At 41.7% G+C, this 21,641-nt stretch overlaps 2 protein-coding genes across 3 annotated transcripts in view; both read left to right on the top strand.

Annotated features, from left to right (window-relative positions):
* Positions 1–361: 361 nt before the first annotated feature.
* Positions 362–16,807, top strand: LOC129860537 (proton-transporting V-type ATPase complex assembly regulator TMEM9-like). Of its 2 annotated transcripts, none has more exons than XM_055931016.1 (6): positions 362–445; positions 835–992; positions 2,592–2,683; positions 6,935–7,043; positions 14,852–14,983; positions 15,323–16,807. In XM_055931016.1, exons 2-6 carry the CDS (start codon positions 897–899, stop codon positions 15,473–15,475), a joined length of 582 nt encoding a protein of 193 aa, XP_055786991.1. In that variant the 5' UTR covers positions 362–445; positions 835–896; the 3' UTR covers positions 15,476–16,807. The 2 variants fall into 2 exon arrangements, with proteins under 2 accessions (XP_055786991.1, XP_055786990.1); XM_055931015.1 differs by having other exon boundaries at positions 377–478.
* Positions 16,808–18,457: 1,650 nt separating this feature from the next.
* Positions 18,458–21,641, top strand: part of LOC129860528 (dihydropyridine-sensitive L-type skeletal muscle calcium channel subunit alpha-1-like) — a 42,470-nt gene continuing 39,286 nt past the window's right edge. The window contains exon 1 of the mRNA XM_055931001.1: positions 18,458–19,005. Within this exon, the coding sequence (XP_055786976.1) occupies positions 18,809–19,005 (197 nt within the window). The 5' untranslated portion in view covers positions 18,458–18,808. The remainder of the gene's footprint in view (positions 19,006–21,641) is intronic.

The following is a 21,641-nucleotide window of genomic DNA, read 5'->3' as shown; positions in this document are numbered from 1 at the left end:
AGAGTTTTTTCTACCTGTAAGATTTATGGGAAGATTATTACATTTTATTACATCTGCTTTCATATTGTTGAGTAATGTAATACAGTTTTCTTTATATATGACTCTATATGATATTGATATGACTACCAGGAAATAGAGCTATTGATCGGGTCAAGAAGAATAAGCAGGGGTTTACCTTATACTTTCCACCAGAGCGAGAGAGGATACACATTTTAGTCATTCAGAGGACACACATTTGTCAATAGATTACACACACTGGACTGAGGCTTTTTCCCAATAGACATCAAATTGCATGCAATGATGTACACAAATTGTATAATGCCAGGGATCCTAATAGTTCGCACTTTTTTTATTCCAACCCAGTAGGTGGCGATAATACACCATTGAAGTTCGTTGCCAACAACGGTTAACACCACTGAAGAAGAAAATCTGAAGTCATCTTGTGGTATGTGCGTAGGAAGTAAATAACGTTTCAAAGGTATTTACTAGCTAATAAGTATATCGCTGGTGTGGTATTTTTTCTGTTTAGTTTGCAACATACACATTTACATCAATGGCACGAATGTCTTCGACTTAGCTTCCATTTTAGGCCCTGTTGACAGCTTGCTAGCTGTTGTGGCGTGCTATCAGATTACTGTTGACAGCAGTTGTAAATTAATTTGTTTATTTCAACATGTAGCCAGAGAGAACATGTGGGAGACAACTTAATGGAATAATATGTAGTAACTTAATAATATGTAGTATCTAGCTATGTAACTAACAGCTATCCTTGCTAAGATTTGCCATAAAGAGTGTGTTTGTGGGTGCGTGTGTGCCCTCTTCCTCCACATATAGGGTAGTGTTCTTCCTCCAGTCCAGGGTAAGGAGGTTGATACCTGGCGGGTCTGTCTGTTAGTATGTCGTCCAGGAGAGAACAGAGATCCAGGTCCCTTTTATTCGGCCTGCTGGTTGTACTGCTCAGTGACGCCATCTCCTTTGCACACGCTAGTAAGGTATATCAATTCCAGGACCATCAACACTGGTGTATTCTAGCCTAGATGTCCCAGATCCGTTTTTGCTGTCTTGCCAATTCCATTGCCATAGCTGGCAACGTTTGAAGAAAGCTTTGAGTGATATTTGCTATGTGAATTTCATTGCCCAATGGCACAACCCCTAGACGGGGGTCTGGGGGTCCTGTTTTAAAGCTAAATTCCTGCAATTCTACATATTCTGACATGGTTTAGGCCTATGATCAGAGTGGAAGATCATTTATTTTAGAACAACCGTTACGTTGAGTATGCACATTATTTTATTTTTAAAAATAATTATTTGGCTGTTTGACACTTTATTCAGACAGTAATTAAATGAGATGGGGGAGACAGGAAAAGGGGAAGGTTGGATGCAGGGATTGGTCCCTGTTCTCAGGTGGAAAGCTGTATCTGACATGTGCTGGGGAGTGTTACCACTAGACCAAAACTCTGCACAGTAAATACTAATATTAATGGTTTATGGCAGTGGGTAACCAAATCATAAGATTGTATTCTCCTTGTCCATAGACTGCTTTCAAGGTAAGGGCACAAACATTTTGTAATTTAGGTAAACTATCTCTTTAAAATAGGGCTGATAGAAAATCCTGCTTGCTCTCTAGGAGGGTTTGGCCACCCCTAATGTTTCCCAAGTGCTGGGTGTTTGAAAATGTTCTTGTTATAATAATTAATTTCTCAAAATCACCCAAACTTCAATACAAGTCTAATGAATTTCAATATTCAGGTGGTTTATTCCTTCTAGTTTAATAGTCTTACGCTACATAGAAGCAATATGTGTTTTATGACTTGTGAGTCCCCCTAAAATGTCTAACATGTTTTTTTGATTTCTGGAGCATATAATATCCAGGGACTATGTGTATGACTTAATCAAAACAGTCCATTAATGGTTGAAAAATACATGATTTTCAAAGACCCAAGTAGGCATATCAGATTTCAAATCTGTGATTACACCGGCAAAATAATGAAGAAGTGGAATAATAAAACCAGTGTGGGGAATAACAGTAGTGTTTTGCTGACAAGCACGCTAATTAACCTAAATTGTTGCTCATTGTTAAGAATGAGAATTGTTTCACTGATCAGACTAAATAAAGTAAATGGGTAATACAATCTCCTGAAGACAAGATTACATAAATCTACACCCTACACCCTGCTGTGGCAAGACAGGGCGATGATAGAGGTTCCACTCGTGATGTTAACCTGCAGGCGCAGATTTTCCGATTTTCAAAACGATTTGGAGCACAGTTGAAAAGTTAATGCGCTGACTATAATGGACTAATTATGGAAATAAAAGCAGTACTTTTCAATTACGTGAGATATTAGAGATGTGCCGTGAGAGCGTGAGAAGAGGGTCAAATGCATGTGTCTCACAGCCAATGCGGGAGAGTTGGCAGCTCTGCATTGATGTGATGGCCTACAGCGTTTGGCGTGACAAATGACAATGACAGCAATGGCGTTGACAAGACAGCACACAGATCTGGTATAAGCTAGTGTATACTGCTACTACTGTCATTTGTTGATAATGCACATGTCACTGTATAGTAATAAGAATCTTCTCTATATTCTCAGAGTTTTGAAGATGTGCGCTGCAAGTGTATCTGTCCACCCTACAGGAACATCACCGGACACATTTACAGCAGGAATGTCTCCCAGAAAGATTGGTGAGCGATTTTCTAGTGCATAACATGTGCATGCACATAATGCTGAATTCACAGTCTAGTCTTCCAATCTAGGGGTGGTGGATTTCAAGTTCCATACCAAAAAACAACAACATCCTAGACCAACTTTACTCCACACACAGAGACGTATACAAAGCTCTCCCCCGCCCTCCATTTGGCAAATCTGACCACAATTATATCCTCCTGATTCCTGCTTATAAGCAAAAACTAAAGCAGGAAGTACCAGTGACTCGCTCAATACGGAAGTGGTCAGATGACGCGGATGCCACACTACAGGACTGTTTTGCTAGCACAGACTGGAATATGTTCCGGGATTCATCCAATGGCATTGAGGAATATTCCACCTCGGTCATTGGCTTCATTAATAAGTGCATCGATGACGTCGTCCCCTCAGTGACTACGTACATATCCACACCAGAAGCCATGGATTACAGGCAACATCCGTATCGAGCTAAAGGCTAGAGCTGCCACTTTCAAGGAGCGGGAGACTAATCCGGACGCTTATAAGAAATCCCGCTATGCCCTCAGACGAACCATCAAACAAGCAAAGCGTCAATACAGGATTAAGATTGAATCCTACTACACCGGCTCTGACACTCGTTGAATGTGACAGGGCTTGAAAACTATTATGGACTACAAAGGGAAACCCAGACGCGAGCTGCCCAGTGACGCGAGCCTACCAGACGAGCTAAATGCCTTTTATGCTCGCTTCAAGGCAAGCAACACTGAAGCATGCACGAGAGCACCAGCTGTTCTGGATGACTGTGTGATAACGCTCTCGGTAGCTGACGTGAACAAAACCTTTAAACAGGTCAACATTCACAAAGCCGCTAGGCCAGACGGATTACCAGGACGTGTACTCTAAGCATGCGTGTACCAACTGTCAAGTGTCTTCTGACATTTTCAACCTCTCCCTGACCGAGTCTGTAATACCTACATGTTTCAAGCAAACCACCATAGTCCCTGTGCCCAAGGAAGTGAAGGTAACCCGCCTAAGTTATTACCGCCCTGTGGCACTCACATCGGTAGCCATGAAGTGCTTTGAAAGGCTGGTCGTGGCTCACATCAACAGCATCCTCCCGGACACTTTAGACCCACTCCAATTCGCATACCGCCCCAACAGATCCACAGATGACGCACTCTCAATCGCACTCCACACCGTCCTTTCTCATCTGGACAAAAGGAACACCTACAGTTGAAGTCGGGAGTTTACTTACACCTTAGCCAAATACATTTAAACTCGGTTTTTCACAATAGTAAAAATTCCCTGTCTTAGGTCAGTTAGGATCACCACTTTATTTTAAGAATGTGAAATGTCAGAATAATAGTTGAGAGTGATTTATTTCAGCTTTTATTTCTTTCATCACATTCCCGTGGGTCAGAAGTTTACATACACTCAATTTGGTAGATTTGCCTTTAAATTGTTTAACGTTTCAGGTAGCCTTCCACAAGCTTCCCACAATAAGTTGGGTGAATTTTGGGCCATTCCTCCTGACGGAGCTGGTGTAACTGAGTCAGGTTTGTAAGCTTCCTTGCTCGCACACGCTTTTTCATTTCTGCCCACAAATTTTCTATAGGATTGACGTCAGGGCTTTGTGATGGCCACTCCAATACCTTGACTTTGTTGTCCTTAAGCCATTTTGCCACAACTTTGGATGTATGTTTGGGGTCATTGTCCATTTGGAAGAACCATTTGCGTCCAAGCTTTAACTTCCTGACTGATGTCTTGAGATGTTGCTTCAATATATCCACATAAGTTTCCTTCCTCATGATGCCATATATTTTGTGAAGTGCACCAGTCCCTCCTGCAGCAAAGCACCCCCCCAACATGATTCTGCCACCCCCGTGCTTCACGGTTGGGATGGTGTTCTCCGGCTTGCAAGCCTCCCCCTTTTTCCTCCAAACATAACGATGGTCATTATGGCCAAACAGTTCTATTTTTGTTTCATCAGACCAGAGGACATTTCTCCAAAAAAGTATGATCTTTGTCCCCATGTGCAGTTGCAAACCGTAGTCTGGCTTTTTTATGGTGGCTTTGGAGCAGTGGCTTCTTCCTTGCTGAGCGGCCTTTCAGGTTATGTCGATATTGGACTCGTTTTACTGTGGATGTAGATACTTTTGTACCTGCTTCCTCTAGCATCTTCACAAGGTCCTTTGCTGTTGTTCTGGGGTTGATTTTTACTTTTCGCACCAAAGTACGTTAATCTCTAGGAGACAGAACGCATCTCCTTCCTGAGCGGTTTGACGGCTGCGTGGTCCCATGGTGTTTATACTTGCGTACTATTGTTTGTACATATGAACGTGGTACCTTCAGGCATTTGGAAATTGCTCCCAAGGATGAACCAGACTTGTGGAGGTCTACAATATTTTTCTGAGGTGTTGGCTGATTTCTTTTAATTTTACCATGATGTCAAGCAAAGAAGCACTGAGTTTGAAGGTAGGCCTTGAAATACATCCACAGGTACACCTCCAATTGAGTCAAATGATGTCAAATGATGTCAATTAGCCTATCAGAAGCTTCTAAAGCCATGACATAATTTTCTGGAATTTTCCAAGCTGTTTAAAGGCACAGTCAACTTAATGTATGTAAATTTCTGACCCACTAGAATTGTGATACAGTGAATTATAAGTGAAATAATCTGTCTGTAAACAATTGTTGGAAAAATGACTTGTGTCATGCACAAAGTAGATGTCCTAACCGACTTGCCAAAACTATAGTTTGTTAACAAGAAATTTGTGAAGTGGCTGAAAAACAAGTTTTAATGACTCCAACCTAGGTGTATGTAAACTTCCGACTTCAACTGTATGTGAGAATGCTGTTCATCGACTACATCTCAGCGTTCAACACCATAGTGCCCACGAAGCTCATCACTAAGCTAAGGACTCTGGGACTAAACACCTCCCTCTGCAACTGGATCCTGGACTTCCTAACGGGCCGCCCTCGGGTGGTAAGAGTAGGCAACAATACGTCTGCCACGCTGATCGTTAATACTGCGGCCGCTAAGGGGTATGTACTTAGTCCCCTCCTGTATTCCCAGTTCACCCACGACTGCGTGGCCAAACACGACTCCAACACCATCATTAAGTTTGCTGACGACACAACAGTGGTAGGCCTGATCACTGACAACGATGAGACGGCCTATAGGGAGGAGGTCAGAGAACTGGCAGTGTGGTGCCAGGACAACAACCTCTCCCTCAATGTGAGCAAGACAAAAGAGCTGATCCTGGACTACAGGAAAAGGCGGGCCGAACAGGGCTGTAGTGGAGCGGCTCGAGAGTTTCAAGTTCCTTGGTGTCCACATCACCAACGACCTATCATGGTCCAAACATACCAAGACAGTCGTGAAGAGTGCACGACAAAACCTTTTCCCCCTCAGGAGACTGAAAAGATTTGGCATGGGCCCCCAGATCCTCAAAAGGTTCTACAGCTGCACCATCGAGAGCATCCTGACCGGTTGCATCACCGCCTGGTATGGCAACTGGTCGGCATCTGATCTGTAAGGCGCTACAGAGGGTAGTGCGAACGGCCCAGTACATCACTGGGGCCAAGCTTCCTGCCATCCAGGACCTATATAATACGCAGTGTCAGAGGAAAGCCCATAAAATTGTCAGAGACTCCAGTCACCCAAGTTATAGACTGTAATCTCAGCTACCACACGGCAAGTGGTACCGGAGCGCCAAGTCTAGGACCAAAAGGCTCCTCAACAGCTTCTACCCCCAAGCCATTAGACTGCTGAACAATTCATAAAAATCGCCACCGGACAATTTACATTGAACCCCCCCCCCCCCCCCCCGTACACTGCTGCTACTTGCTGTTTGTTTGTTACCTGTGCATAGTCACTTCGCCCGAACCTACATGTACAGATTACCTCATCTAACCTCTACCCCTGCACACTGACTCGGTACCGGTGCCCCCTGTATATAGCCTCATTATTCTTATTGTGTTACTTTTCATTATTACTTTTTATTTTATCCTACTTGGTAAATGCTTTCTTCTTCTTGAACTGCACTGTTGGTTAAGGGCGTGTAAGTAAGCATTTCACGGTAAAGTCTACACTTGTTTTATTCGGCGCATGTGGCAAATAAAGTTTAATTTGATTTAAATGAATATATTTTTCTTTTGTTGTTTATGGTAGTCATGGAAAGGCTCAACTAAAAATGTAGACTACATCTTGGCCCAGTCCATAATGTCATCTTGGATCCATCATAATATGTGTATTTATCGGTCCCCAGTAAGTGCCTCCATGTGGTGGAGCCCATGCCAGTGCCGGGCCATGATGTGGAGGCCTACTGCCTGCTGTGTGAGTGCAAGTATGAGGAACGCAGCAGCAACACCATCAAGGTACTGAGGTCTGACCCTTACACACAGTCCATCAGCTCATATTAACTGGTGTTGGGTGTGGTTAAATTCCACGTGCCCATAGGGACAATTTTGCCTCTTAAATAACTCCCGAGGTCAAGGGTCACCGATTGTAACTCAGCTATGGTGATCTGGAAAGTGACTTCTAAGGACTTACTGTCCACTTAGCAGATGGTTTATAGCCTTAAGTTACGTTATGGCATGTGCTGTGGCACTGGGAGAACGGAACAGGTACGGATGCTTTTATAATATTATATTATATTATATAATATTATCCTAGGATAGGATAAAGTAATCCTTCTAACCCCCCCCCCCCCCTTAAAAGAGTTAGATGCACTATTGTAAAGTGGTTGTTCCACTGGATATCATAAGGTGAATGCACCAATTTGTAAGTCGCTCTGGATAAGAGCGTCTGCTAAATGACTTAAATGTAAATGTAATAATACCTTTTTTGTTCTTTGGTTTTTGGTTTTATGTTAAGGACTCTGGAGAACGCTTCTGTCTCCCCCTTTGTGCACAATTGTTTTATGAAACCGTTCAAATACAGTCGTGGTTCGCTTTATGCTTTGAATCCAGCATTTCCACACCTGAGCAACCGAAGATTCCCAACTGTGGTAAAAACTGACAGGGGGTAATGCTAAAGAGGAAATGGTATAGGAGCATGGTGTTCAAAACCATGACTAAAAAAATACATTCACTGACTATCCATACAGCATGTACTGTATGTAAGGCCTGAATCTAATAAGTGTAAATGCCAGATAATAAGAGAACCAGATTGTACTGAAATGCATGTTTTTTTATTTACACCTCAATGTTTATCAGTAAAATTCATTACGTTTTCGTTAAGGTATGTGATGGCCGAATGTTGTACATTATGGCTGGTTTACTGGTAACTGATGGTGTACATTATGGCTGGTTTACTGGTAACTGATGGTGTACATTATGGCTGGTTTACTGGTAACTGATGGTGTACATTATGGCTGGTTTACTGGTAACTGATGGTGTACATTATGGCTGGTTTACTGGTAACTGATGGTGTACATTATGGCTGGTTTACTGGTAACTGATGGTGTACATTATGGCTGGTTTACTGGTAACTGATGGTGTACATTATGGCTGGTTTACTGGTAACTGATGGTGTACATTATGGCTGGTTTACTGGTAACTGATGGTGTACATTATGGCTGGTTTACTGGTAACTGATGGTGTACATTATGGCTGGTTTACTGGTAACTGATGGTGTACATTATGGCTGGTTTACTGGTAGCTGATGGTGTACATTATGGCTGGTTTACTGGTAACTGATGGTGTACATTATGGCTGGTTTACTGGTAACTGATGGTGTACATTATGGCTGGTTTACTGGTAACTGATGGTGTACATTATGGCTGGTTTACTGGTAACTGATGGTGTACATTATGGCTGGTTTACTGGTAACTGATGGTGTACATTATGGCTGGTTTACTGGTAACTGATGGTGTACATTATGGCTGGTTTACTGGTAACTGATGGTGTACATTATGGCTGGTGTACTGGTAACAGATGTTGTACATTATGGCTGGTGTACTGGTAACTGATGGTGTACATTATGGCTGGTGTACTGGTAACAGATGGTGTACATTATGGCTGGTTTACTGGTAACTGATGGTGTACATTATGGCTGGTTTACTGGTAACTGATGGTGTACATTATGGCTGGTTTACTGGTAACTGATGGTGTACATTATGGCTGGTTTACTGGTAACTGATGGTGTACATTATGGCTGGTTTACTGGTAACTGATGGTGTACATTATGGCTGGTTTACTGGTAACTGATGGTGTACATTATGGCTGGTTTACTGGTAACTGATGGTGTACATTATGGCTGGTTTACTGGTAACTGATGGTGTACATTATGGCTGGTTTACTGGTAACTGATGGTGTACATTATGGCTGGTTTACTGGTAACTGATGGTGTACATTATGGCTGGTTTACTGGTAACTGATGGTGTACATTATGGCTGGTTTACTGGTAACTGATGGTGTACATTATGGCTGGTTTACTGGTAACTGATGGTGTACATTATGGCTGGTTTACTGGTAACTGATGGTGTACATTATGGCTGGTTTACTGGTAACTGATGGTGTACATTATGGCTGGTTTACTGGTAACTGATGGTGTACATTATGGCTGGTTTACTGGTAACTGATGGTGTACATTATGGCTGGTTTACTGGTAACTGATGGTGTACATTATGGCTGGTTTACTGGTAACTGATGGTGTACATTATGGCTGGTTTACTGGTAACTGATGGTGTACATTATGGCTGGTTTACTGGTAACTGATGGTGTACATTATGGCTGGTTTACTGGTAACTGATGGTGTACATTATGGCTGGTTTACTGGTAACTGATGGTGTACATTATGGCTGGTTTACTGGTAACTGATGGTGTACATTATGGCTGGTTTACTGGTAACTGATGGTGTACATTATGGCTGGTTTACTGGTAACTGATGGTGTACATTATGGCTGGTTTACTGGTAACTGATGGTGTACATTATGGCTGGTTTACTGGTAACTGATGGTGTACATTATGGCTGGTGTACTGGTAACAGATGTTGTACATTATGGCTGGTGTACTGGTAACTGATGGTGTACATTATGGCTGGTGTACTGGTAACAGATGGTGTACATTATGGCTGGTTTACTGGTAACTGATGGTGTACATTATGGCTGGTTTACTGGTAACTGATGGTGTACATTATGGCTGGTTTACTGGTAACTGATGGTGTACATTATGGCTGGTTTACTGGTAACTGATGGTGTACATTATGGCTGGTTTACTGGTAACTGATGGTGTACATTATGGCTGGTTTACTGGTAACTGATGGTGTACATTATGGCTGGTTTACTGGTAACTGATGGTGTACATTATGGCTGGTTTACTGGTAACTGATGGTGTACATTATGGCTGGTTTACTGGTAACTGATGGTGTACATTATGGCTGGTTTACTGGTAACTGATGGTGTACATTATGGCTGGTTTACTGGTAACTGATGGTGTACATTATGGCTGGTTTACTGGTAACTGATGGTGTACATTATGGCTGGTTTACTGGTAACTGATGGTGTACATTATGGCTGGTTTACTGGTAACTGATGGTGTACATTATGGCTGGTTTACTGGTAACTGATGGTGTACATTATGGCTGGTTTACTGGTAACTGATGGTGTACATTATGGCTGGTTTACTGGTAACTGATGGTGTACATTATGGCTGGTTTACTGGTAACTGATGGTGTACATTATGGCTGGTTTACTGGTAACTGATGGTGTACATTATGGCTGGTTTACTGGTAACTGATGGTGTACATTATGGCTGGTTTACTGGTAACTGATGGTGTACATTATGGCTGGTTTACTGGTAACTGATGGTGTACATTATGGCTGGTTTACTGGTAACTGATGGTGTACATTATGGCTGGTTTACTGGTAACTGATGGTGTACATTATGGCTGGTTTACTGGTAACTGATGGTGTACATTATGGCTGGTTTACTGGTAACTGATGGTGTACATTATGGCTGGTTTACTGGTAACTGATGGTGTACATTATGGCTGGTTTACTGGTAACTGATGGTGTACATTATGGCTGGTTTACTGGTAACTGATGGTGTACATTATGGCTGGTTTACTGGTAACTGATGGTGTACATTATGGCTGGTTTACTGGTAACTGATGGTGTACATTATGGCTGGTTTACTGGTAACTGATGGTGTACATTATGGCTGGTTTACTGGTAACTGATGGTGTACATTATGGCTGGTTTACTGGTAACTGATGGTGTACATTATGGCTGGTTTACTGGTAACTGATGGTGTACATTATGGCTGGTTTACTGGTAACTGATGGTGTACATTATGGCTGGTTTACTGGTAACTGATGGTGTACATTATGGCTGGTTTACTGGTAACTGATGGTGTACATTATGGCTGGTTTACTGGTAACTGATGGTGTACATTATGGCTGGTTTACTGGTAACTGATGGTGTACATTATGGCTGGTTTACTGGTAACTGATGGTGTACATTATGGCTGGTTTACTGGTAACTGATGGTGTACATTATGGCTGGTTTACTGGTAACTGATGGTGTACATTATGGCTGGTTTACTGGTAACTGATGGTGTACATTATGGCTGGTTTACTGGTAACTGTAAGTGTAGTAGAAGGCTCCACTACTCAGACCACAGGTTACGCTGTGGGTGCCAGAGCGGAGCTTAGTGGTGCAGGTTCCCAGGTGGTCATTGAAGTTTTTTCACCTTTATTTAACCAGGTAGGCAAGTTGAGAACAAGTTCTCATTTACAGTTGTGACCTGGCCAAGATAAAGCAAAGCAGTTCGACACATACAACAACACAGAGTTACACATGGAGTAAAACAAACATACAGTAGAAAAATAAGTCTATATACAATGTGAGCAAATGAGGTGAGATAAGGGAGGTAAAGGCAAAAAAAAGGCCATGGTGGCGAGGTAAATACAATATAGCAAGTAAAACATTGGAATGTTAGATTTGCAGTGGAAGAATGTGCAAAGTAGAGATAGAAATAATGGGGTGCAAAGGAGCAAAATAAATAAATACAGTAGGGGGAGAGGTAGTTTGGGCTAAATTATAGATGGGCTATGTACAGGTGCAGTAATCTGTGAGCTGCTCTGACAGCTGGTGCTTAAAGCTAGTGAGGGAGATAAGTGTTTCCAGGTTCAGAGATTTTTGTAGTTCATTCCATTCATTGGCAGCAGAGAACTGGAAGGAGAGGCGGCCAAAGGAAGAATTGGTTTTGGGGGTGACCAGAGAGATATGAAGTTCAGGTCCTTCTCCCAGATCTCAAACTTCAGGAAAGCCCTGGATGCCACATTCAGAAAGTTGAATACGGCACTCCAGGATGGGTTTTGAGTATCCTTGTGCCAGTCTGTCATGCCGCCGGATTCGCCACCACACCAAACCTTGACATAGGGGTCAGGGGTAATTACCAGTAGGATACCCTCGAAGGCCGCTAGCATAAAGGCCCGACGTTTGCTCCATGGACACCAGCCAGCATACAGAGAAACAGCAGTCTCAAGGACAGGGAGAGGAAGGGGGAGGCCATGGGGGCGGGTTCAAAACGTTACCAAGACAACAGGATGACCCTAGGTTAAGCCACATGAGTCAGAAAGAACCTGAGTCAATACGCAAAAAGTTTTCACTAGGGATGGAGGAAAACATTTATTTGGTTACGTATCGCAATATTATATCAATACTTTGAGTCAAAGTATTGATTTCTCCCTCCCCAAAATTATGATAATTTTGCTAGGTATCGTTAGCTAGCCCTAGTTGGCTGTACCTGAGCCAAAACTCCTGTAATTTTCATCGTATAGCTTTTTTAGACCATCAATAAAATGACAATATCGAATCACAATGCATTGAAAATCTTCGCTATACATATCGTATCGTCACCAAAGTTTTGTGATAATATTGTATAACGAGTTCCATTCGCAATTCCCAGCCCTAGTCCTCACAGAGAAGAGTAGATACAAATAAATAAAAAAGTCCACTACAATCCTAAAGAAAATATGTACTTTCTACTCCATTCATTATCTCTGACACCCAAAAGTACTCGTTACATTTTGAATGCTTAGCAACACAGGGAAATGGTCTAATTCACGCACTTATCAAGAGAGAATCTCCATCCCTACTGCATCTGATCTGGCAGACTCACTGAACACAAATGCTTTGTTTGTAAATGATGTCTGAGTGTTGGAGTGTACCGCTGGCTATCCATACATTTTTTAATTGGTTTGGTTAGTATAAGGAATTTGAAATTATTTCTACTTTTACTTTGATACTTAAGTATATTTTAGCAAGTGCATTTACTTTTGATACTTAAGTATATTTAAAACCAAATTCTTAGACTTTTACTCAAGTAGGATTTTACTGGGTGACTTTGCTTTTACTTATAATTTTTCTATTAAGGTATATTTACTTTTACTCAAGTATGACATTTGGGTACTTTTCCCACCCCTGAATACTCACCTTTTGATGGCCACTGGCATGCCGGAGAAGTGTGCTCTTCACGGATGAATAGACCGCATGTATGGCCTCGTGTGGGCGAGCAGTTTGCTGATGTCAACGTTGTGAACAGAGTGCCCCATGGACAACGAACACAATTGCATTTTGTGGACGGCAATTAGAATGCACAGAGATACCGTGACAAGATCCTGAGGCCCATTGTCGTGCAATTCATCTGCCGCCATTCATCACCTCATGTTTCAGCATGATAATGCACGGCCTTGTGACGCAAGGATCTGTACACAATTCCTGGAAGCTGAAAATGTCCCAGTTCTTCCATGACCTTGCATACTCACCAGACATGTCACCCATTGAGCATGTTTATGGATCGACAGCATATTCCAGTTCCCACCAATATGTGGAGATGTGTCGGGCTGCAAATGTTGGTCACACCACATACTGACTGGTTTTCTGATCCACGCCCCTTTTTTTTAAGGTATCTGTGACCAACAAATGCATATCTGTATTACCAGTCATGTGAAATCCATAGATTAGGGCCTAATTTATTTATTTCAATTGACTGATTTCCACATGAACTGTAACTTTAATCTTTAATTTATTTATTTTAATTGACTGATTTCCTCATGAACTGTAACTTTAATCTTTATTTATTTTAATTGACTGATTTCCTCATGAACTGTAACTTTAATCTTTAATTTATTTATTTAAATAGACTGATTTCCTTATGAACTGTAACTTTAATCTTTAATTTATTTATTTAAATAGACTGATTTCCTTAAATTAACTGTAACTTTAATCTTTGAAATTGATGAAGGTTGCGTTTTATATTTTTGTTCATTTTAATTTGGTAACAGAATTTTGAGCTTAATCACTTAATTCCAAATATATATTAGTTAAAGCACTATAACTAATTGGTAGGTCTACCTTTTACTTGTTACATCTGTGAACTTTCATTATACATCTGTAAACTTTCATTATTGTTCACCTAATACCTTTTTTGCACTATTGGTTAGAACCTGTAAGTAAGCATTTCACTGTAAGTTCTACACCTGTTGTATTCGGCGCACGTGACAAATAAACTTTGATTTGATTTTGCTCCCTCATGAAGGAGAGAAATTAGAAAATATCTTTGGTAACGGAGTTTCAAGGCACAGGGCAACGTTTTTTAAACTTCCACAAGGTAAATAATTTCTCCTAAAGTAAATATAAGTGTTGATATTATTTGGCAGGGGTCTTTAGGTCAACACTAATGTGTCTTGATGTATTTCTAATACTTATTAAGACTTTTTCTGGTTGATGTTTTGTAAGACCCTTTTCTGTCTTTCCAGAAATCAAAGCCTTTACTTGTTCCTAATATTTAAGATAGAAAATAGCTGCTAAAATGTATATATGCTTTAATTTTTAAAAAATATATATCTAGACTCTTAACTTTAATTTGACACTAGATTTGACATGCTCCTATGCAGTTCACATGTTGGTGTTCACGGGTCATTTTACTTCTTTTTTTACATGCCATGCCTTTTTAGATACTGTATTTGCCAATAATATTTATAATAAATGATATATTTATAATATAGAAGTAATGTGTGAAATATCCCTCTCCCTCTGCTTTTTTTGTAATAATACATATTTTCTTCTCTTTGTATTCCTGCATATGTTTTAATATTTGCCTTTGCATTTCAGAAAGCAGCCAAAGGCCTTGTCTAGCGAAATGTAATCAAATCTGCATTATATCCTCTGTCCCAGGTGACCATCCTCATCTACCTGTCAGTGGTGGGCTCGCTCCTCCTCTACATGTTGTTCCTGCTGCTGGTTGACCCTCTGATCCGTAAACATGACCCTTATATCCAACCCCTTCACAACGAAGAGGACTCTGAGGTAGGCCAACTTTTTAAATACACATAGGCACACACAAATGAACGAGTTACTTTAACTGTTTGAATTCTGGAAGGTCAGATATAAACAGGAGCTATTTTTCTATTTTTCGATCAGTTGTAGAGTGCCAGGTTTGCTCTTCCACACAGTCACCACACAGAGGGATCATAAACTCACATTACCTATCAATTAAGCTTTGTGCTTTGATTACTTTAGTTCTCTCTGATACCGCTAAGTTTTGTTGTGGTTAACCGGGTAAGGTCAACAGGTGAAGAACACAGGAGCGTGTGTAACGTCCTGTGTCTGTAACGTCCTGTGCTCTGTCTCTGTCTCCCCTCACAGGACATGCGGCCGCAGCCTGAGGGTGCCAGTGCTGCTCAGGGAGGCAGAAGTAACACAGTACTGGAGAGGGTAGAGGGGGCACAGCAGCGGTGGAAAAAGCAGGTCCAGGAACAGCGCAAGACTGTCTTTGACCGACACAAGATGCTTAGTTAAACCGCAATGGCTGACTTCAGATCAGAGGCTAGTCACCTCCTGAGCTTTGTCCACATCTGCTGCTGTTATACTGTCATTAGCTATGTCGTTTTTGTTCAGGATTTCAATTCCTTTGCCATTTCAATACATTCCCAGCACCTTTAGGACAGTTTATGTACAGTAATGCTGTTTGGAATGATGGCTGGCCCAATTGTCCTTTGTTTCCAAAATTATGGTTGCAGTCATGACTCCTAAGCTAAAGAATACAGATGTGATAGAAGTGTACCAAATGAGGAGTATAACAAAGCAGCATAATGCAAGTTATATCTTCATTTCTGTGTCATACACTGAGTGTACAAAATATTTAGAATACCTGCTCTTTCCATGACATAGACTGACCAGGTGAATCCAGGTGAAAGCTATGATCCCTTATTGATGTCACTTGTTATATCCACTTCAATCAGTGTAGATGAAGGGGAGGAGACAGTTTTAAAGAAGGATTTTTAAGCCTTGAGACAATTGGGACATCGATTGTGTGTGTGTGCCATACAGACGGTGAATGGGCAAGACAAAACATTTGTGCCTTTAAACGGTGTATGGTAGTAGGTGCCAGGCGCACCGGTTTGTGTCAAGAACTGCAACGCTGCTGGGTTTTTCACACTTAACAGTTTTCCAAGGACATCCAGCCAACTTGGGGGGGAAGTGTTCCTAATGTTTGTTATACTCGGTGTATGATAGTAGGTGCCAGGCACACCGGTTGTTGGGGGGGGGGGGGGGGGGGGGGGTGTTCCTAATGAAATGAAACTGGATATATTGCAATGACGTCATAAAAAAATAAGCTTGAAAAAATAGGACTGATTCAGAATGTCTGAATATGCTTAAGCACCTTTAAATTCAACCCTCATTGTTGTGTTGTGAAGCTACCTCAGTGCAGTGGATACTGTAGCTAGGCTGAATGTTTAACCACTGTATATGAGCACCAGCTCACTGCTTTTGGTTCATTTAGCACTTCCTGATGCTATCCTTTGTACTGAAAGACACAATAATAGAATATTTACTCCTTTTATTAAGCCTTGTAATAATGATTCATAGTTTTGCTGACTTTGTTTTGAGAGGCTCTGAAGTGGAGACTTGAGTTTATTGAAACCTCTGAGGTAGCTGAATGTGAATGGCTTGTAACGCTCTTTTATAATGTAGTTATTAACTGTAGAATCACTGGTTAATGGTTTTTGGAATTACTGGAATGCCAAATGGCTTTGAATGATTCCAGAGTGGAATATTGCAGTCAGTGGGATTGTCTCTCGCATTATTAGCAAGGACTGATGCTCTGTGCGTGTGCGGGGGGGGGGGGGGGGGGGGGTCCATTCACAAGGTGACGTTTTGCTGGCCTGCTTTTACTCAGACATACATGTTACGGAATGATGAAGATGTCTGTTGAATTATTATTTCTTAGTGTATTTTTTAGCTGTTGTATTTAAATGCAGATGCACTTTTAAATTGACGTTGTTTTGAATGTAATTTTCATCGTGTGAAAATGATCAGTATGTTGATTTTTAAGACATCAACTGACACGTTTGAATCGGTTATTACATTTGTTTATTACAGTTATCGTATATTGCACTGTTGAAAGAATGTCTGTTTGATGTAATTGTCTACATCATGCTTGGAAAACAATAAAAAAAATGTTCCCTTGGTTGAGCTTATATTGAAGTTATTTGGCGAAATCTGTGTAAAATAGTTTGAAGCCGCTTTTGTCTTCATGATGTTCGAGCCCTTGTTGTCACTTGCGTTGCTTACCGCCTTTTTCTGACGCCGTATCCCTCATCTTCTGTTGTGCTTGTATTACTCATGACCACTAGATAGCAGCACATCATTTGGTATTTTATATAGGCCTATCTTTGTTAGCTGGGCCTGGGGGGAAAATAGTTCAAAGAACAAAATTACCAACTGCACATTTTGTTAACAGAACACTTAGCTTAGTCTTTTTTAACAACGTTGCAGTAGCTAGAGGACTTGTTATAAGCTATTTCACAGCCTTTATGATAAACCTTACAAGTTTAAATTAAATGCTTGTGTGTTGTAGTGTTTTTTTTGTTTGGTATAGAAAGTTACAAGTCGTGAATGGTATTCTTTTGATGCAGTTTAGACATGCCACCTGCCCTATCCTGGAGAGGGGTTCTGTGGAATTATGGTGTCGAGATCAATGTGGTGTCGAGAGCAGGTCAATATGTTGTGTAACACTTCAGAGAAATCATGACAACATGAGAAGACTCTTAATCGTCACTAATGACCCTATTCCCTATATATTGCACTACTTTTGGCCAGGGCCCTGGTCAAAACTAGCGCACTAAATAGGGAGTAGGGTGGCATTTGGGATGCATCCTTTGTGTTCCTGCCTGCCAACTCACTGTGCTGTTCAGATGAAGAATGTTTATACTGTAGACTAGTTTGGGTTGGTACTATGGTATAAACACTCTCCTCCGTCTGCACTGTGTCACAGAAGCACAACAAGTCAGCCTGCCCTGGCCACTGAAGGCAAGAAAGAACATCCACACCTCTTTTCCTCCCTCTCCTCCCTCTTTTCTCCTCTCTTCTTTTTCATGTGTTCAGACAATGCCGCTAGAGCTGCTACAAGTACCTCCTTCCTGGCCTCCCTCTTTCCTCTTCTTCATGTTCACAGATTAGAGTCTTCTTTAGATCTCTAGTTGGTAGGGGGACAGCTGCACACTTTCTCTGTCTCTCTTGGGGACAGGTTGTTTTTTCTGCTGCCTCGGGAGGACTTCCTCTACCCTGACTGATCGTGCTTCCCCCTTCCTTCCTTGTGCGCACCGTCCCCCACGCCCTCACCCCCCAAAACCCCCTTAGCTACCCCTCTACTCCCTCCCCTCCTCAGCCCCCCCCCCCCCCCCACCCTCGCTGTCATTCCCCCTACCCTCCATCCCCAAGCATGGCTACAGTCAGTCCATCGTTAGCGCTCTATATTTAAATCAGGGAGGCGGCCGGGCCAACTGCTGTTCTTCAAGCAGCTCACAGACAGCTCCTCTAAGTTTTCCTCTCCTGGTCTGGTGCAGTTTTCTCCTCTAACAGGAGCCTGGACCAAGTGGATCACTCTGTCCTGTACCTGTTCAGAGAAGGAGAGAGAGGGAAGAGGGTGGAGGCAGAAGAGAAGAGAGCACAGAACTGAGTGCCTAAGGATTGTGGAAGTTCTGGAACTAAAGTGGGGCCACAGTGGAGTCACAACACAAAGTTGTGTAGCAGATACAACCGTTTCTGGAATATTTGGTGGTGATTAAAGGAGAGGACGTATCTTTCCAGGATTTAAAAGCTTTGTCCCGGGCGGGACAGTAGGACAGTATGGCGGCCAACGGTGAGCCGGCGATGGCTGCGTTGACGTCGTTCATCATGAACGAAGAGGAGCTGAAGAGGAAGCAGAGGGAGAAGTTGAAGAAGATGCAGGCGACGGGGGGTAACCCTCGCCCCGCCCGATCCCTCTTCTTCTTCACTCTCAAAAACCCTTTCAGAAAAGCCTGCATTAACATCGTAGAGTGGAAGTATCCTTTAAGGGCCCATACAGTATACAGAAATGCATGCGCGCACACATGCACCCTGCGCTCTTTAACACAATCCTGACTCTTGCTCTTTGATTCTGTTGAAGAAATGTTCCATGTGATTTATTTAAGTGATAATGCCCGAGAAGCCCGGTGTTTGTTGGATATATTGGCACGGGAGTTAAGGCCCGAGGCGAAGTCGAGTGTTATACTCTCTGTATGCTCTCTACTCATGTCATGCCTATATTCTCTATAGAACATTTATGTGCTTGGTGGTTGAACCTTCTATTCTACAGGATCACTCTCGTTTGGACATTTCAGAGACTTTAAATGTGTTACTTGCCAAATGTTTTTTTAGACCAAGTACATATGCAAAAGCAATCTGCCTGCCTGCCTGCCATGCTAAAAGTGTACAAATAGTTGAACAGGGAACTTCCCAGCTGGTGCATTTAGTTCCCAAGCGCAGCCATGTCTAAAATCCTCTTTAAAATCTCTGTTGAGGAACTTTTGTAGGTGTTAAAACTTTTGTTATGCAGCCTGCCTGGGTTGCCCACCCAGAGTCTATGTGAAATATGTAACCCAGTCTTTTCACTGTCCAGGGTGCTTATCCATGGCTTAACCCTGCGCGATTTTTAAAAAAACGAGAGTTTATGAAGCCAGTTTATTTAGTGATAAGTGTCTGGCTGACTTGGCTGCTTTTATGTGGAAAGAGCATTGTTGAAATGTTAGGGCACAGTTAGCCAATAGTTATATATTCTACCAGTATCATATAGTTGAGTACCGATAATATCTACGGTATTATATACGGTATCTACTGTGTTATTGGGTGCACTTTCAAATTGCCATGGTCTGAGCTGAGGGGCTTTTCCACCTATTCTAGTTATTCTATGTCTATGACAGTTAGCTTGATCCTGAAGACAGGTTGTTGAAGGATGTTTTCCTACTCTGGGGGTTTCCACCCTGTTTTCGGATCAGTCTCGCATACTATAGCTGTCTGCTGGTTATACATTGATAAAAACATTTCATCTAGATTTCATCTAGTATTCGTTGACACTATTTCTCCTGGCCAGAGGCAAAGGCTTGTCTTCAGTTCAGAACTTTTGATGGTGGAGATGGATATTGTTATTTCTTAGATCCACTGCTTGTTTCCATCATAGATTATGGTTTGTAAAATGATTTGCCAATTGACAGGATGTCCTATTCATAGATTACAGATGGCACCTACTTTTGTTTTTCTGCAGGCATGTTCTGGCATTGTCAGTTGTTAGGATGAAACATCCTCTTTACATTCAACTGTAAGAAAAGAGAGTTTGATTGTTTACACATCGCTTTGTGCTCACAGAATCCAGGCCTCAGGTACTCAGAGCAGAAGAATGTTCTAGAAATAGAAGCTAAAAATATACACTCTTTACAACACTTGTAAAATTGACTTTTCCTATGTGCCAGACACAACGCCATGCGAGACTGACCTTAGTAATTCATCATCATAGGCAAACATTTGACTTGGGACTTATTTGAGTTTGTATAAAGTGTGTTTAAAAGGTTTGATAATATTCTGGGCTGGTGGTCAGTAGTGCAGCTGTCCTGTGGCATCACACTGAGACACTGCTGCTGAGCTGGCAGGGGATTTCTGACATAGCTCCCCTTAGAGGTGGGAATGAGAAGGGCGGGCAGGATTGTGGCAGGTTCATGGTCCGTTTATATTCGTTTTAATTTTAGATTCAGTTTCGTTTTAGTTCGTTTTCAGACCTGATTAGCTCGTAGTTATTTAGTTTAAGTTTTCTGAAAAATATTTCTTTCGTTTTTATATTATTTAGTTTCAGTTAGGGACAGAAAGTATGCGTGGGAGGCTAGAAGCCATTGGTGTTGTATAGTTTTTGTGTTTTTTGGGATGTCACTTTTTGCCACTGGGGACAGTAATACAAAAAATGATGGGTCAGGTACAACTTTATATGAACAAAGTGATTGAGGATTTCACACCATGAATTCCTATGTGAAGACTCAATGGCCCATTTGAAGCTCAGGAAGTCGGTTTTAGTTTGCTAAAATGGTGTTTCATGTTGACATAAAATCAAAGACAGTACAGTATGAAGATAGGCAGAAACTGCTTCCCCAATAGAAATCCCGGATCACACTTGTTTTCAAGGCGATGTTAGCTAGCTAAGCTCATGCTCAGAAACACGTCATCGGCTCTAACGGTCACCTCGCGTCGAACTGCACATGTGCAGGCTATCAAATCAAAGGCACTAATTTGATATAAAGTTGTTTTTGACAAAAATGAAAATGTGTCAGTTTTTCACTTTCACAAAGTTGGACTAAGAACATGTTCAACTACTTAAAAGACATTGGCTCAAATCTGTTGTGCATTTCGATTTAGAGGCTAGCTCAGTGCTGCGCCCTCACTGAGTATCTCAAGGCCAACAGGTTTAATGCAGGCTGCCAGTAGCAACTGAATTACATTTAGAACTTCTTCTGCGTACGATTTTAAAATAATCGGTTCAAAGACATGCAGACGCAAAAAAAAGAAGGAAATAATTTGACTGTTTTCACCATCAAGGTCTATCTCTGGAAGCGTCACAGTGAAATCCACAACAAGAGCATATCTCTCAATAGCGCAATGTTCCTGTCTGCTCCAGTCT

The sequence above is a fragment of the Salvelinus fontinalis genome, chromosome 8 (assembly GCF_029448725.1).
Source record: "Salvelinus fontinalis isolate EN_2023a chromosome 8, ASM2944872v1, whole genome shotgun sequence".
Lineage (NCBI taxonomy): Eukaryota > Metazoa > Chordata > Actinopteri > Salmoniformes > Salmonidae > Salvelinus > Salvelinus fontinalis.
Note: the sequence above shows the minus strand (reverse complement) of the source record. Positions and strands in the feature narration are given on the sequence as shown.